Source organism: Staurois parvus, unplaced genomic scaffold (assembly GCF_062004578.1).
Source record: "Staurois parvus isolate SC_StPar_1 unplaced genomic scaffold, SC_StPar_1.0 ptg000154l, whole genome shotgun sequence".
Taxonomy (NCBI): Eukaryota; Metazoa; Chordata; class Amphibia; order Anura; family Ranidae; genus Staurois; species Staurois parvus.
Window position 1 is genome coordinate 25,262,546 of NW_028317950.1, and position 18,167 is coordinate 25,280,712.

The 18,167-nt window shown below is 43.4% G+C and overlaps 1 protein-coding gene across 1 annotated transcript in view; it reads right to left on the reverse strand.

The window, feature by feature from the left end:
• Positions 1 to 14,795, reverse strand: part of LOC149463685 (structure-specific endonuclease subunit EME2-like) — a 32,486-nt gene extending 17,691 nt beyond the window's left edge. Inside the window, exons 1-6 of the mRNA XM_089675290.1 lie at positions 13,107 to 14,795; positions 12,402 to 12,538; positions 8,148 to 8,240; positions 4,604 to 4,716; positions 2,534 to 2,636; positions 656 to 771 (exon numbers count right to left, since the gene is read on the reverse strand). Coding sequence (XP_089531416.1) covers positions 656 to 771; positions 2,534 to 2,636; positions 4,604 to 4,716; positions 8,148 to 8,240; positions 12,402 to 12,538; positions 13,107 to 13,689 — 1,145 coding nt within the window. The 5' untranslated portion in view covers positions 13,690 to 14,795. The remainder of the gene's footprint in view (positions 1 to 655; positions 772 to 2,533; positions 2,637 to 4,603; positions 4,717 to 8,147; positions 8,241 to 12,401; positions 12,539 to 13,106) is intronic.
• Between the last annotated feature and the right edge of the window lie 3,372 nt (positions 14,796 to 18,167).

Genomic DNA, 18,167 nt, shown 5'->3' on the forward strand with positions numbered 1-18,167 from the left:
TAGGTCATCTGGCCTCAATGTTTGCTGCAAAGAAAAGAAAACTTTGGGGCACGCATGCGAGACATGTAGCAGCATTTTGGCCTAAATTTATGAAGAAATTAGATTTTTTACATTTCTTTATTTTTTATAACAGAAAGTAGAAAATATTGTGTTTTATTTCCCCAAACCTTTTGGGGTTTTTTTTTCGTTTATATAATAAAAAATAACACCAAAAGAAGACTCTATTTGCGTGAAAAACATTATATAAAATTTTACTTGGGTACAGTGTTGTATGACTGATCAATTGCCAGTTAACGTAGCACAGTGGTGAATATAAAAAAACTGCCCTGGTCATGAAGGGGGTAAAACCCTCGAGAGGTCAAATGATTAAACAGAGGCTAAGAAAATAGCTTCCTTGGCTGTAAAGGACAAGAGGGTTTAGCTCTGCTCTAAGTGTATGTTATTTTAGTAGGCATTCAGTGGATTCAACAGACAATTCATTTTAAATGTAAATTCTTTTTCCTTTATACCAGCTGAAAATGCTGATTTGCTGAAAAACAGAAATCTAAATAATCCATTAAAGCAGGGCAATGATTATAAGGCTGCTCATGTCACTTGTATAACCTCTCACTCACAAGGAATTTACATTGTCCAGTCACTTTTTTTGTGAACTCACCGGAACGGGCGCTGAGCTATACTCTTGGTCACAGCACACACATGTTGCCCCAGTTCTCTCCATGTATCCAAGAATAAGACTTTGGTCTCATGGTACAGCTGTAGAAATATAAGTGCCTACCTCCACAGAGGAGGATAACAGTTATCAAAGAAGGTGACATCACAGAGAAAACTTTATTATAATATACATAATGCTTTCACTTTAAAATTTAGATTTGACAGCATGCTTAACAGTGAAAATAAACTAGAGAAAAATCAGGGTTAAAGGGCAACTCCATCTTTTTGCACCATGTTATGCCCACATTTAGGTGCTGCCCCAATCTAAAAGGGTCTTGTAAAGAGATGCAAAGGTCGCTCCTTTTCTTACAGAATAAATTTTACATTCATGACTACAAAAAGTAAAAAAAAAGCCAAAGAAAAAAAAAAATACCTAAGCTGGGGCCACTGATGCAGAGAAGGTCTGAGATTCTTATTACAGCTCTGAAAATGATCAGAAAGAGGGCTGATCTTGCCACTTGGCAGTTAGTTTGCAAAAAGTTTTGGCAATAACTCAGTTTCTACTGTAAAGGACACAGGAAAGTTAAATAAAGTGACAAATCTTTAGTAAATTCTCCACAGAAGCTAGTTTGAAAAATATATCATGGCTTCAACATAAAAGCCTCATTGCTCACTGGGTGTTTAGCCCCCAGTGCCTGAAATCCTGGCATTTTGGTGCAAATGAAAAGTTCACCATCCAGCCCCACTGCTGACAGTCTGAAAAAATCTATGAGAGGTTGAAAGCTGCTGCGGCTGGACGGGACTGGATGGTGCGCAGAGTGGTACTAACATTTAGGGCAGTATGTTCCCAGGAATGAATACCCAGAATGCAAGCAGTGTGCACTCCCAGCATTCATCCTTGGCCACATACTGCCCAGGGGCGGACTGACCATTTGGAAACTCGGGCACTGCCCGAGGGCCCGGGGTCAGTAGGGGGCCCCATGAGATGCCCCTGGTACCTTTTTCATAGGCTTTTTTGAGTTTGTACAAAGACACAGGGGCCCCATAATCCCCTATTGCCCGGGGGCCCCATGAGTTGTCAGTCCGCCCCTGATACTGCCACAAACATTAGGAACACTCAGTGCAACATCCAGGCCTGTCCAGCCGCAGCAGCTTTCAGCCTCTCATAGAGTTTTACAAGTTGCCGACAGTGAGGCTGGATGGTGCAACCTTTGCCTTCCGCCCGCATCAAGATGCTGGGATCTCATGCATCGGGGCTAAATGTCTAATGTGCATGGGACCTGAGGTGTCTGGAACATGTAAACTTAAAGTGGAACTAAATGTAAAATAGAAACATTTGTGAACAGGCAGTCTTTTTATTGCAGAAAAAAAATGCAATGTTACACTTACCTGCCTATTTGCAGTCCTCTGTAGAATGTACACTGAACTGCACATACTGGCAAACTCCCAGCGTGCCCGGATGACTGCACTCCTGCGCATGCATGGGAGTGATGTCATCCCACATCAGCCAATCAAAACAGACAAAAACCAGGGTCCAAAAGAACACAGGGAGAAGAGACCAGCGCCGAGCAGGGACTTTATGGGTGTCAGATCGTTGGAACTAGAACTAAGGTAAGTACGTGTGCCTTTAGTTCCACTTTAAGACAAAAATGTATTGCATAAGTTCATTGGGCCACATAGTCCCCCCCCTTTAGGACACAATGCAGCAAAGTAAAAGCACTATGTAGCAAAGCAAAACTCATTTTAGGCTCTTGCTTAAAACAAAAAATTGTATTCAAAATTTAGTTTCCAAAACTAATCCTAGAAGATGACACTAAAGAAGATGATGTATGGAGAAGTCTTTAACCGAGGACTGGTATTTAAATGTAGATTAGCTACCAACCTCATCTATATGTCGCCTGGTCACTTGGCTTTCTGGCTGTTCATCATAGCAAAGGCTTGGCTCTAGAGAGTGTCTCTCCATCTTACATGACAGTCTTTGACATCTGGTGGTCAAAAAAACATTCACTATTAAAGCTCAGTCAGTTCACTTTTACCATCTCAGTGTTTTCCGTCTTCAAGCATAAATAGAGAACCCCAAATAAATAAATAAATAAAAAAGTGAGCGCTTTCAACGTCAGCAGCTATGCACTAAAGGTAACCAAATAAAACTTCAGTCAAAACAGTAAGTAAAGTGCAGCGCTATAAATAAGTAAATAAATGATAATAATGTCCGTATAAATGAATATTCTTATGGTGACAATCCGTGTGTAGAGTGCCCAATATGGCGGTACTTCAGTGCTTGTGTTTTTAAAAGTGGGGTAAGAATACGCACTCACCAGATGTGTAAAGAAATTACGCATTTAAATCAATCATCAGAGGTCCCCTTTAAGGAAGCGGATTAAGCCATGTATAGAGATATCCTCCCTCTGGATGGGTGGTATGTCAGGCACTTCTGGGTGGTATATGGATCCAGTAAACCAGAGGTCCCCTTTAAGGGATGAGTGGGTGTAGCAACCTGTGTAGCAGGAACTCCCTCCTCTGTGTAATAAGGTAGATCTTGATTCAGGGGTGGGCTCTAGGAAATCAATGACTCCACTTCCTTAAAGGGGACCTCCGATCATTGATCTATATGCGTAATTTCTCTACACATCTGGTGAGTGCGTATTCTTACCCCACTTTTAAAAGCACAAGCACTGAAGTACCGCCATAGTGGGTACTCTACACACGGATTGTCACCATAAGAATATTCATTTATACGGACATTATTATAATTTATTTACTTATTTATAGTGCTGCACTTTACTTACTATAAAAAGAGAACCCACCTCTTTGTTACGTTAGCTTTTGGAACCAGAAGTCTGGTGTTGTAAGTGCACGGTTTTTAGCAAAAAACTGAGGACTTGGGGTAAATAATGCAGGTGTCTGTGAACTACACCCACTATGCACTGATTACACTTGCAATGCTCTGCAGGACTGAATGCATATATTTAAAAGAGAAGCATTGCCAACCGTCTCCTATGGATCATAGGTGTGCAGCTTGTTCTGCACTCCTGTGATCCATTTTCTGACCTCACAGAGCCAGTCCAGGCTCCGAAAGATCCTAACAACATGGTTGGAATCCACCCATAATCCTGGACCGGCAGCTGACTCAGCTTCTCAGCAATCCACTGATATCCTGAGCCAGCCACTCCCACCCCTGCCTATCACTCCAGTGAGTGCTGGAGGGGCAGAGCACAGAGCCAGTCACTGACAATCACTGCTCCCTGCTCAGAGTGGAGGGGAGAACTGAATGATCAGCAGTGTCTGATCACTTAATTCTCAGTGGATAGCCGGTGGGGGAAAGATGCAGCATCAGATTGATGCAGCATCAACCTAGGTGAGTAGAAGATTTTCTCTTTGTATAGCCCATACTTCTCTTTTAATAAATGCACATTTTTGATTTTATTAATGTTTTTGTCTAGGGGTCATAAGAGTGAAAATATACTTACCGAATCAGATGATCCTCAGAGCGCAACACTGGTCCTTGCTGCTTCTCCCCCCCGCATGCTAGCGGTCTTGTCAATGGACTGTTCCTGACGTCATCACGCCCACAGACCGTCTCAGAGCCTGAGGATGGCAGGAACAGTCCACCGCTGGACTTGGGGGAGCGTGGTTTTCCGGAGGATCGGAGGACGGGATATATATAGCTTTTCCACTAAACCCCTGGACAAAACGAGCAGTTTTCCCATGCAGTGCACAGCCCCACTGCATGGGAAAGTAAAATTTTACATGGAGTTCTGCTTTAAATTTCAATCTGTAAACCAGACTTGCATCTTAAAATCTAGACTGACTATTGAACACTGTAGCTTTGAACAGAAAGTTTTTTGGACAAAAAAATGTAAATAAAAATGTTTAACTTGAATCAGAATGGTATTATTTCAAAAGTGAAAGGTCCTCTTTAATGAAAGTTGCAGTCTGTAATCCAACTTACCTTCTATAATCATGTAGCCCCAAAACAGCCAAGGTGATCTTCTTTCCAGAACACTTCCTATCTATTCCAAACACAGAGGTCGGAGTCTCAGAAGTCATGGAGTTTTCAGGAGCCTGGAATGGAGAGGGATCAGCTACTTTAGTTCTTACAAGGCTGTTATTAACTTTTTCACTGCTGGGCCCTGACGTCCATTTTTTCACCTCACATACCCAGACCACTTTGGCAATATTTTCACTGGTTATGATCGGCAGCTGCTGATTGTGGCCCTTCACGAATTAGGAGAGTCTCAGGTACCACTCTGTTATAAGTTCATGATCAGCGTAGTGGCTATTAGCTTATAGCTTAAGGCAGTGGTCTCCAAAACTGTGTCCCGGGGGCCAGATGCAGGCCTTTGCTTGCTTTTTTCCAGCCCTTAGGGCACTATTTCTTTCACTGATACCAACCATACCTCCCCCCATCACTGATCCCAATGAAGGGACACAACTCCCTTTAATGACATCAACAATTGACACCAATGATGGAGCACAATTCCTCCCACTGACACCAAAAATGGGGCATTGTGTTTTCCCACTCATGTTAGGACCTTTCTACTCCCAAGGGCCACAATCCGGCTCCCCAAAAGTCTGAAGCATAGTAATGGCTCTTTGTTTAGGAAGTTTGGAGACCCTTGGCTTAAGGGAATGCAACTGCAAAAAGGATTACTGACATGGCCTACTGCAAGCAGTTCTGCTCTGTCGTAACCCTTACGTCAGTGCCAGTGAAAGGATTAAACACAACCTCCACCCCGATCATGCCATGCTTTTAATGCCAATGAAAGCGGATCTATCATTACAAATTACAAAGCACATGAATTAATATGGGAACATTTTACCATGACATTCTTTTGAGCAAAAAAAGTACCTTTTTGTTGTTCTTAAAAGAAATGGCTGCTCAGGTGATCTAAAGCCTGAGTGGAAGAAAATGTGGGCTCAGTTCGCATCACCGCCGTGGTTTCCCCGTTGTTCTATCTGTATACTTCATATCTTTTCTATATCCATCTACAGTACATGCCTTTTCTTAAATATTCCTTTGTAATTAAACTACTTCCTTGTATAATCTCCCAAAATGAAAACAACTGAAATATACATAGACATTTAGCAACATTTTACTACTTGAAGTCTCTCTAAGGTAAGATTCACACTACTGTTGGTTGTGAACAAAATTGTGCGCTTTCCTGACGCAAAACATCCTGTACAACAAACACTTTACTCCTGCGCTAGGAAAGGACTCAGTAGACCCAATAGGAATGTTCTGGAATTTTCTGGAATATGCACTGCTTGCTGCCCTCAACAGACCGGGGTGGTCCGAATACACTGGATACAAATGGAGAAACAGAAAAAGGGCGCAACGACCCTGGATTACCAACCTGCTAACGCGTTTCGAGGACACAACCTCTTCCTCAGAGCCAACACTACAGGAGTCTGTACTTCTCTTTATATAAGTTACTAAATGGTAACAAAAGGGCTGTCCTTTGGCAGACACGTGGCAGTGCCAATATTTCTGAATTAATTATTATTAGTAGTAGTATTTATCAATTCCTAATGGCACTCCCATGCATCTGTTTTCACACATACTGAAATGCAGGGTACGTTTTGATGCGGCATCATTTTTGACAGGGGTCAGGGGCTTCTTTACCATGTTTCCTACATGTAGGGAAGCCCACTGAAATTAATAAACTGCTCCACACGTAACTCACAGGAACTTGATAAAAACGCAGTTAAACGCACAGATGTAAACTGAGCCTTAAGGCAGAGCTCCTCCCAAAAGGTGAAGTTCCGCTTTAAGGACTGCTCCCCCGCTCCCCATTAAGAAATGGCACCTTTGGGTGCCCAAATTTGACAGGTACCTGCTCCCATTTCCGGTCTGATTGCCTAGGCGATTGGAAACAGAAGTTGTCCTCCCTCCCTCTCTGTAGTCTTTTGGGACACGTGACAGGTCCCAGAAGACTACAGGACCATTCAGGAAGTGCAGCACTACTCGCGCATGCGCAGTGGGTACCCGGCTGTGAAGTTGCAAGCTATCACAGCCGGGTGCCCACACTGAAGATGCCGGCCTCCTGGAATACATGACGGCCTGCTGGCCTCCTGGAATCCAGGACGGCCGGTGAAACGGGCTGCGGGACACACACCACAGGACCGAGGGACAGGTAAATGGCTGTTTTTTAAAAGTCAGCAGTTTTTGTAGCTAATGACTTATTTTTTGACAAGTGAGTAGAACTCCACTTTAAAGTGTTACTAAACCCTGGACCCTGCATTAACTATATCTGGCCTCCCACAGTACATAGAACATGGAAATATAATTATTTTAGTAAATATAAACTGCTAAGTACCTTTTTTTTATCAGCGGGTAGAGCAGTCTTGAGACTTCTATCAATGTCCAGCAGAGTACTGGATAAAGATGGTAGGAGGAGTTTTCATTCTCCCGACTGACTTATGAGGCTGCATGACCCCTAAACCTCTGTCTGGACAGTGCTTATTGACCCTGTGCTGGATACATGCACTCTCCCAAGAAAATAAAAAAAGGTCTCTAGCAATACACACCAAACTGTGCATGTGCAGCTTGTCTCCAAGGCTCTGTTCTATCAGCAGATGGATTGGGGACAGCAGTAGAAGGGAAGGATCAGAGAAGTCTGGATCAAACATCATTTTTACACAGTGCAGAGGATTAACCCCTTAGGTTCCACAGTGAGTATAACAAGCATGCTTTACTGCATATACAGACTGATTTTACTGTTGTGGGTTTAGTAACACTTTAAGCACAAAAAAATAAAAAAATCTTGGACACATACTGTAAACCTTTTTTTACATCTATTATAATTGACCTCAGCAAATGCAATTATTGTACGTATGGCACATGGAAATTGAGCTATATGCCCCATGGGTCCCTATATTATTATTAGTATATTATTATACAGGATTTATATAGTGCCAACAGTTTGCTCAGCGCTTTACAATATAACAGGAGACAATACAGAAACAATACAGTTCAATACAAGAGGGATAGGAGGGCCCTGCTCCTTGGAGCTTACAATCTAGTAGGGAGGGGCTAGTGGTACAAAAGGTAGTAACTGTGGGGGATGGACTGGTAGGAGGAGTAGAAGATTCCATTATTAGCTGAGGGCAGGATAGGCTTCCCTGGAGAGATAGGTTTTCAAAGATCGCCTAAAAGTGAGCAGAGTAGGCGATAGTCTGATAAACTGGGGTAGAGAGTTCCAGAGAATGAGGGAAGCTCTGGAGAAGTCCTGGAGATGAGCATGGTAGGAGGAGACAAGGGAGCTAGAGAGCAGGAGGTCGTGCGAGGAGCGGAGAGTACGGTTTGGATGATATTTGGAGACAAGATCGGTGATGTAATTTGGGGCAGAGTTATAAATGGCTTTATATGTTATTGTTAATGTTTTGAATTTTATCCGTTGGGCAATGGGAAGCCAGTGGAGGGACTGGCAGAGAGGGGTGGCAGATACAGAATATATATAAATCTGCATGTTCTTCACCTTCCCAAATTTTACCTGAATGTAATAGAAGACACTCTTGAGAAATTCTCTAGGCTCCACTAGAATCAGCATTTGATCTTCTTCCCCTTTACATAGATCCAGACCATCCTGGAATATAAAAACAGCGATTGGAAAATCCAGAAATATTTTTGTGTTAGCTGAATGAAAAGAGTTCGGGACTTCATTTCTGTGTTTCTCGTGTGTAGAGCAGTCCATGGAAATAAATAGGCTGCCATTCATGCCACACATGGAAATGCACCTGCATTTGGTTGCATCTGCAGGTGTGAACCAAATCTAAGAGGAAGAGAGGACACCCCAAGATAGCAGCTCTCAATAGCTGGCATTATATCACCATTCTGAGCAAATATTTGTAGTAGGTCTTATGTGCACTCCTTATTCCCCCCCCCCCCCCCCCCCCCACACACACACACACACTTCTTTTTGCCTCAAGACATATTATTATTACAGTGCTAGTGTTACTGTTTGTGTTTTTGTTGTATAATTTTGCTGTTTTGGTAAAAATTCTCTTCTTTGGTCCCGGTAGAGCAACAATTTTCTTACTTAATCCCCCAATACCAGGGTGGATTTGATTTAAATCACGATTTAAATCACTAGTCAGTAAGGCTTGATTTAAATCCTAGTTTTCTACATAGACTAATTCTTGCTGGTATAACTTTAATATGCAAGTAGATGAAGATTTTTAGAACAACTTTTCATATTAGTTTTTTTATCCCTAGTTTAATAGGTTAATCATTCATATTTGGACAACTTTTCTGTTGTACTTAGGAAGGAGAAAATGAATCATTACCTTAATAATAACAATTTCAATAGATTTATTCAACTGAAACAATAACATTCCAGCATATGTTATGTTATTCCATCCATGTTTGTTAACTAATTTGGCTAAACAAAATATATATATTTTAAGAAACTTAGACTGTCAGCCCCTTCCTCCTCACACTTAGTTTCACTTTCTTCTTGTGCAGATCTATTCCACTCCAAACAATCAGAAAAATATTGTTTCTATTCTATTCACTGAACTTCTTGAAACTTAGCACTGAAGGGGTTGATTCTGTATTCTTAGGTTTGTAGAAGTTAGGATGAAGGTCTTTTTCTTAACTCTGTTCATGTTATAACATTTTTGCTGTGAAGAAGAGGCATGTGATCTCCGCTGAGTCCAATTCAGTTTTGAGAACTGCAAAGTACACCAATCATCTGTGATAATATCTTGTAGGCAGAGAAACTGCCCAATAATCTTACAAAAACCTCTGGAAGAGCATGACATTGTGAATGGATTCATGGAATTTATTTACCAAAAAAATTAAACATATACAGCCTTATTCTACATAATTAAAAAACGAATCTTTATTTCATGATGGAATAACCTTTGGATGGTAATATATTTTCCTCAAAAAGCATTTTATTCAAAAAAATCGGATTTAAATAAAAAAAATCCGATTTAAATAAAAAAAATCCGATTTTTAAAAAATCTTTTTTTTTTTTTTTTAAATCATTGATTTTTATCCACCCTGCCCAATACTGATGATCTCATCCCTCTGCATTCCCACCCTTGGAGGCTGCTCCCAGTGTTAGCAATGATAAGCTCAGAATACCTCTCTCAGTCTTAGTGCCCCCTGTGCAGGCTGATATCAAGTCAGAGGATTTTCAAAGTCCCCCCAAAAAATTAAAAGTCAGCAGCTACAAATACTGTAGCTACTGACTTTTATTATAAGGATATTTAGTTATCCATCGATCAAGTGCCATCCTCACCTGGGCTGGTTACTCACTGGTCTTTGGCAGCCCGGTGCAAGCATGTTTATTAATTGTAGTGCGCAGTGAGCCCTAACGGCTTCACAGCCAGCTACCTACTGCGCATGCACAAGTTGAGCTGCACTTTGTGAATGGTCTTGCAGCTTTCTGGGACTTGTGATGTGTCCCAAAATGTTGCGTGTTAAGAGAGGGGGGTGGGGGTGAAGTTTCCTTTGGATCGCCTGGGCGAAGTTTCACTCGGATTGCCTAAGCGATCCAAGTGGAAGTGGGAGCAGATACCTGTCAAAACTAGATACCCGCTCGACCCCCCCCCCCAAAAAAAAAAAACAACAACGTGTGACCAAACATGTGGGGGGGGGGGGTGAGTTGGAGGCAAAAAAGCAGAACTCCCTCTTTTTGTGTGAAATTCCACTTTACCACTGTATGCTAGTTTTATGATACATTGATTATAGTTTACTGAATACTTACCAGATTACATGATGACATTATATACATGGTTAGCATTTGGCATTCAGCTTTAAAAAAATATATTCTGCATATACCGTAGGTAAAAGGAAATACAGAAAACAGTGTATGGGAATTACATTGTGTGCAGTGGCTTGCTGTTTGTGCACAAAGGTGGTGCCATAAAAATAATACAATGGAGACCTTTTCTCATAAAATATGAATTATTAGAATGTATTATTCTCTTTTTAACATAACAACATAAAGGAAACCTTTAGAGCGTCCAACCTAGAGCAAGAATTTAGCTAATGAAGCCAGAGAAAAATCAGAACGGCTCATCTAATCTGAGTTATTGACTCAAAGTCCTGAAAGCCTTTGGGTTAGCATAATAGTCCAGCAACTAGCATTTCCAATAGAGACTTTAGTACTGACAGCCCCTATTTGCTCTTACCAATTGTTCAGTGTCTGCCACCACGCTCTGCCAATCCCTCTACTGGCCTCCATTCAGTGTCCTCCACCCCTCTCAGCCAATCCCTCCACTGGCCTCCATTCAGTGTCCTCCACCCCTCTCTGCCAATCCCTCCACTGGCTTCCATTCAGTGTCCTCCACCCCTCTCAGCCAATCCCTCCACTGGCTTCCATTCAGTGTCCTCCACCCCTCTCAGCCAATCCCTCCACTGGCCTCCATTCCGTGTCCTCCACCCCTCTCTGCCAATCCCTCCACTGGCTTCCATTCCGTGTCCTCCACCCCTCTCTGCCAATCCCTCCACTGGCTTCCATTCAGTGTTCTCCATCCCTCTCTGCCAATCCCTCCACTGGCTTCCATTCAGTGTCCTCCACCCCTCTCTGCCAATCCCTCTACTGGCTTCCATTCAGTGTTCTCAATCCCTCTCTGCCAATCCCTCCACTGACTTCCATTCAGTGTCCTCCACCCCTCTCTGCCAATCCCTCCACTGGCCCCCATTCAGTGTCCTCCACCCCTCTCTGCCAATCCCTCTACTGGCTTCCATTCAGTGTCCTCCACCCCTCTCTGCCAATCCCTCTACTGGCTTCCATTCAGTGTCCTCCACCCCTCTCTGCCAATACCTCCACTGGCTTCCGCTTACTCAACGAATTAAATTCAAGGTGCGTACAACAACTAATAAAGCCATCCACAACTCAGCCCCCAGCTACATCACTAACCTAGTCTCAAAATTCCAGTCACATCCTTCTTTTCCTTCCTCCCAAGACCTCCTGCTCTCCAGCTCCTTTGTTACCACCTCTTATTGTTGCCTTCAGGACTTCTCCAAAACTGCTCCCACCCTCTGGAACTCCCTTCCCCAATGTGTCCGACTATCTCCTACCCTGTCCACTTTTAAACGATCCCTAAAGACTCATTTCTTCAGAGAGGACTATCTTGCCCCCTTCCTAGCAACTGTACATGTATTTTCCTCCAACAGCCCATCCGCCGCAGTTATTATTTTTTGTATCAATTGACCCTCCCTCTTAGATTGTAAGCTCTACTGAGCAGGGCCCTCTGATTCCTCCTGTATTAATTTGTATTGGAACTGTACTGTCATCCTTTATATTGTAAAGCGCTGTGCAAACTGTTGGCGCTATATAAATCCTGTATAATAATAATAGTACAGATTTCCTCAAATAGGACTAACCCTCTCAGATGGATATTTTATTGCAGGTGACGTCTGGCAGACTGAGACTTCCCCAGGTTTCTTTCTTAGATCTGGATTGCTCTTACAGGGAGATCTTCCTGCTATAATTCATGACTGTTCCTGGCCACCTTTGCTCTGGCTATGTTTTCCGCAGTCTAGAATAAATATGAAAACCCAATAGAGAGAATGGGACATCTCATAATGGCCACATCAGGTGTGAAAACCTGATGCTCAACAAAGATCTCAATAGGAGAATCCCCAGGAGATATAAAGAACTAACAGGCATTTTATCTCAACAGCACCTACAAAGAACTGAAATATCAGTTTGGAGTTGACTGATTCTTCCACGTTAAAATTTAAGTGGCTCTAATACAAAAAAGTGTTGTCTGTTCCAATCACAACTTACTACACATGTCCAGTCAGCAGGCATCTCTCTTCTCCAGGTAATGCTCCATTGCACAGAGTGTGGCTCTAAGGAGTAAGTATACCCAGCTGAACTCAGAGCTTCCAGCATACCTTCTGACCCTGCATCTTGGAGAAGACCTGCGCAATAAGAGATCAATCAACAACGCAATGTAGATGTATATGTGTGATTGACAATGATGCAAAAAGTTGATCTGTAATGTTAGCAAGCACCAAAAGACAATTTATATAGTGGCAACTCCCAATGAGTCACATTTGCTTGTAAACTCTACATGTAAGAACACAAGGCCTAACCTGCCAGATACCCTCTTCTGGTCCTCCAAAAAAGCTGCCAAACACCAATCTGAAATGGTAGCTTGCGCCAAAAGACAATATATATATATATATATATATATATATATATATATATATATATTGCCAGTTCTCAATGTGCCCCATTTGTTTGTAAACCCTGCATGTAAGAACATAGAGGTCCATCACACTAGCTACCAGATTTGGTCCTGCAAAGGACTGCTATGATATTATAGGCTGATCTGAACTGGTAGCATGCACAAAAGGACATTTAATATAGTGACACTTCTCAATGTGTCCCACCCACCAGCAAACTGATTCTGGTCCTTTCCAGAGCTGCCATTGGCCAAAATCTGTTTCAGAAACTGGGAAAAATAAGCGTAGGACATTTTCCTACCTGCATCCACTTGGACAACCATAAATTTCCCACATTGATCTGGCCTCAGGAACTTCAGGGCCTGTGCTGATTCTTTCCTTTTCTCTCGTTCCTCCTTTTCCAGATTCTTGATCTTCTCTTTCTCCTGACGCTTTTGTTCCTTCTCCCTCTTCTTCTCCTCAGCCTTTACTCTGTTAGCCTCCAGCTCTTCAGGACTCTTCTTCCTTCTTGTCTTCTTTACTGGGCTAGACGTGGTGGACTTGGGAAGAGGTAGTGATAAGGCTGATGAAGTTGGAGGAAAATAGACATCTTGAATGTCAGAAGGTTCTGAACCTCCAGCTTTTATTGTAGGAACAGTCCAGCCAAGTTCTCCACCATGTCCTCCTTGTCCAGGTCTCAAAAGCTCCCTAGGTTCTGCCTTTACAAATAGACTGCCATCTACATCATCCAACACTTGCTTACATTTTATTCCTGCCTCTGCTCCCTTGATGTCCTCTGTTAGAATACAGTCTGGCTCTTCCTCTTCTGAATCTGATATCTCCCATGTTTTGGCTCTTTTCCTGGGAGAACTGGTGACTGTGATTTTCACCTGCCTCTGCTCCATGTTTAAAGCGTATGTAAACCCAAGAATAAAAAAGATAGGATCTGTTAGCTTAGCCTCACACAGTGTCTTTTTTTCTCACTGTTGTTGTACCTGGTGATCCTGCCAGTAAGCACCTGCACATGAACTTCCTCCAAGACAGTGACAACGTTTACTCACAACTCAACATTTATGCAGGAAAGTGTTGTCACCCTCATGATACGACACACATCGTCCACACCACTTCAATTATTTGTAAAGCAACTACCGCCAATAAGAGTGCCAGTGGATCCTTATTCTCCACAGCTAGAAAGCAGAAGTAGAGGAAATGATTTCTAAAGACATGCACAGTGCTGGATTTTTCCTATTATAAAGCAAGTTTACTAAGCAACTAAAAATAAAAAAAAAGGACACCACTCCCTCTTCCTTTAAAACAGATCACAACTCTCTCTTATTTAATTAAAGGGCTTATTTATACTTCAAGACAAAATATATTAAAGGAAAAAAATCCAGGATATTGCAAACAATGCCATTCACTTATGGATGGGGAAGGGAACATGTGATCATTTCGAAAAAAATGTAATGTAACAATTTGCGGGAGAGAGGATCCATTATTTCCATTAATAGAGATTTCCATAAATAGATATTGGGCAAAGCCCTGAAACCCCTTAATATACCGCATTGATATATGATCAATGCTTACAGCTACATCTAGTGTCAGCCATGACACAGGATATACATTGGTCATCAGTCCTCCTATCATTGATTTACATTGTAGATTGTACACACACGATGTACAAACATGGACAAGGTATTAGTTCTGATACAAACCATTCTTGTCTTTATTAATATCTGATTGCTATTAGTATAGATTTGCTCTGAGTTTATCTATCTAAAAATTAATGACAGATAACAATCACCTTCCCTATAGAACTGTCAATAAATAAAACAAAGGCAGCAAACTAAACCAGAACACAGTCCCCCTCACACAGGGACAAGCCAGCACCACGAACAGCCATCTACCCACACCATGATCCCTACAAGACTCCCAGTCTCTGGACACCAGCTGAACCCTCTGGGCTTCAACAAAATGGCTCCGAGGTCTCTGCCCTCTACTAAACAATACAGCCACGTGGCGCCCACTGATTCCATCACATGCACAGGAGCGGCCATATTTGTTCTGGGCACTCTTTTACTCTATCAAGTATATTTTATAGATGTTAATGTGATATTTTATATAAGCATTACATCTCTGCACAAGGCTTGGTAAAGGGTCTGACAGGTGGGATCATGTGACACTTGTGACAGCTGGGTATAGGTAATTGCAATCCAGCATGAAAGGAGTTAACACTTTCTCAGAGCGAGATCGCTGATCGTCTGCTTATGCCTGAAACTGGCACATGCGCAGATACATCAAGGGGGGGCAGATCCTCACGGGAGACACATCTTCATGCAACACCGGTGTCAGGCAGGAATATGGCGCAGGAATATGGCGCAGGCTCTGTCAGAGGATGAGTTCCAGCGGATGCAGGTAAGGGGGACCCCAGGGGGGCAGCTATGGGGTGATGTCTCTCCTAGCAGTGTGGCTGACACCTTTCTGTGCCTGCAGACTGTAAACAACATCTTCTATAAAGGATGAATTGCTCTGGGTATTAGAGGAGGAATGAGAGGCAAGGAGACCTGTGCTGGCTGTGTCAGGATCCCCCCCTGTGCTCTGTTGTCACAGCAACAGCACCTGTCATGAGTCATTGTGCTGGTGGTGATATCATTTGTCTCTGTACTAGTTGTGTCACTGCAGCCAGCACTGGTGACATCATATGTAATATTCCACCCAGCGCTGGTGACATCATATGTAATATTCCACCCAGCGCTGGTGACATCGTATGTAATATTCCACCCAGCGCTGGTGACATCGTATGTAATATTCCACCCAGCGCTGGTGACATCGTATGTAATATTCCACCCAGCGCTGGTGACATCGTATGTAATATTCCACCCAGCGCTGGTGACATCGTATGTAATATTCCACCCAGCGCTGGTGACATCGTATGTAATATTCCACCCAGCGCTGGTGACATCGTATGTAATATTCCACCCAGCGCTGGTGACATCGTATGTAATATTCCACCCAGCGCTGGTGACATCGTATGTAATATTCCACCCAGCGCTGGTGACATCGTATGTAATATTCCACCCAGCGCTGGTGACATCGTATGTAATATTCCACCCAGCGCTGGTGACATCGTATGTAATATTCCACCCAGCGCTGGTGACATCGTATGCAATATTCCACCCAGCGCTGGTGACATCGTATGCAATATTCCACCCAGCGCTGGTGACATCGTATGCAATATTCCACCCAGCGCTGGTGACATCGTATGCAATATTCCACCCAGCGCTGGCGATGTCACATGTCACTGCACCCAGCACCTGTTATGTGTCATCGTACTAGTGATGTCACTGCACCCAGCACTGGTGACATCATATGTAATATTCCACCCAGCGCTGGTGACATCATATGTAATATTCCACCCAACACTGGCGATGTCACATGTCACTGCACCCAGCACCTGTTATGTGTCATCGTACTAGTGATGTCACTGCACCCAGCGCTGGTGACATCGTATGTAATATTCCACCCAGCGCTGGTGACATCGTATGTAATATTCCACCCAGCGCTGGTGACATCGTATGTAATATTCCACCCAGCGCTGGTGACATCGTATGCAATATTCCACCCAGCGCTGGTGACATCGTATGCAATATTCCACCCAGCGCTGGTGACATCGTATGCAATATTCCACCCAGCGCTGGCGATGTCACATGTCACTGCACCCAGCACCTGTTATGTGTCATCGTACTAGTGATGTCACTGCACCCAGCACTGGTGACATCATATGTAATATTCCACCCAGCGCTGGTGACATCATATGTAATATTCCACCCAACACTGGCGATGTCACATGTCACTGCACCCAGCACCTGTTATGTGTCATCGTACTAGTGATGTCACTGCACCCAGCGCTGGTGACATCGTATGTAATATTCCACCCAGCGCTGGTGACATCGTATGTAATATTCCACCCAGCGCTGGTGACATCGTATGTAATATTCCACCCAGCGCTGGTGACATCGTATGTAATATTCCACCCAGCGCTGGTGACATCGTATGTAATATTCCACCCAGCGCTGGTGACATCGTATGTAATATTCCACCCAACACTGGCGATGTCACATGTCACTGCACCCAGCACCTGTTATGTGTCATCGTACTAGTGATGTCACTGCACCCAGCACTGGTGTCATCATATGTAATATTCCACCCAGCGCTGGTGACATCATATGTAATATTCCACCCAACACTGGCGATGTCACATGTCACTGCACCCAGCACCTGTTATGTGTCATCGTACTAGTGATGTCACTGCAGCCAGCACTGGTGACATCGTATGTAATATTCCACCCAGCGCTGGTGACATCGTATGTAATATTCCACCCAGCGCTGGTGACATCGTATGTAATATTCCACCCAGCGCTGGTGACATCGTATGTAATATTCCACCCAGCGCTGGTGACATCGTATGTAATATTCCACCCAGCGCTGGTGACATCGTATGCAATATTCCACCCAGCGCTGGTGACATCGTATGCAATATTCCACCCAGCGCTGGTGACATCGTATGTAATATTTCACCCAGCGCTGGTGACATCGTATGTAATATTTCACCCAGCGCTGGTGACATCGTATGTAATATTTCACCCAGCGCTGGTGACATCGTATGTAATATTTCACCCAGCGCTGGTGATGTCACATGTCACTGCACCCAGCACCTGTTATGTGTCATCGTACTAGTGATGTCACTGCACCCAGCACTGGTGACATATGTAATATTCCACCCAACACTGGTGATGTCACATGTCACTGCACCCAGCACCTGTTTTGTGTCATTGTACTAGTGATGTCACTGCACCCAGCACTGGTGACATCGTATGTAATATTCCACCCAGCGCTGGTGACATCGTATGTAATATTCCACCCAGCGCTGGTGACATCGTATGTAATATTCCACCCAGCGCTGGTGACATCGTATGTAATATTCCACCCAGCGCTGGTGACATCGTATGCAATATTCCACCCAGCGCTGGTGACATCGTATGCAATATTCCACCCAGCGCTGGTGACATCGTATGCAATATTCCACCCAGCGCTAGTGACATCGTATGTAATATTCCACCCAGCGCTGGTGACATCGTATGTAATATTCCACCCAGCGCTGGTGACATCGTATGTAATATTCCACCCAGCGCTGGTGACATCGTATGTAATATTCCACCCAGCGCTGGTGACATCGTATGTAATATTCCACCCAGCGCTGGTGACATCGTATGTAATATTCCACCCAGCGCTGGTGACATCGTATGCAATATTCCACCCAGCGCTAGTGACATCGTATGTAATATTCCACCCAGCGCTGGTGACATCGTATGTAATATTCCACCCA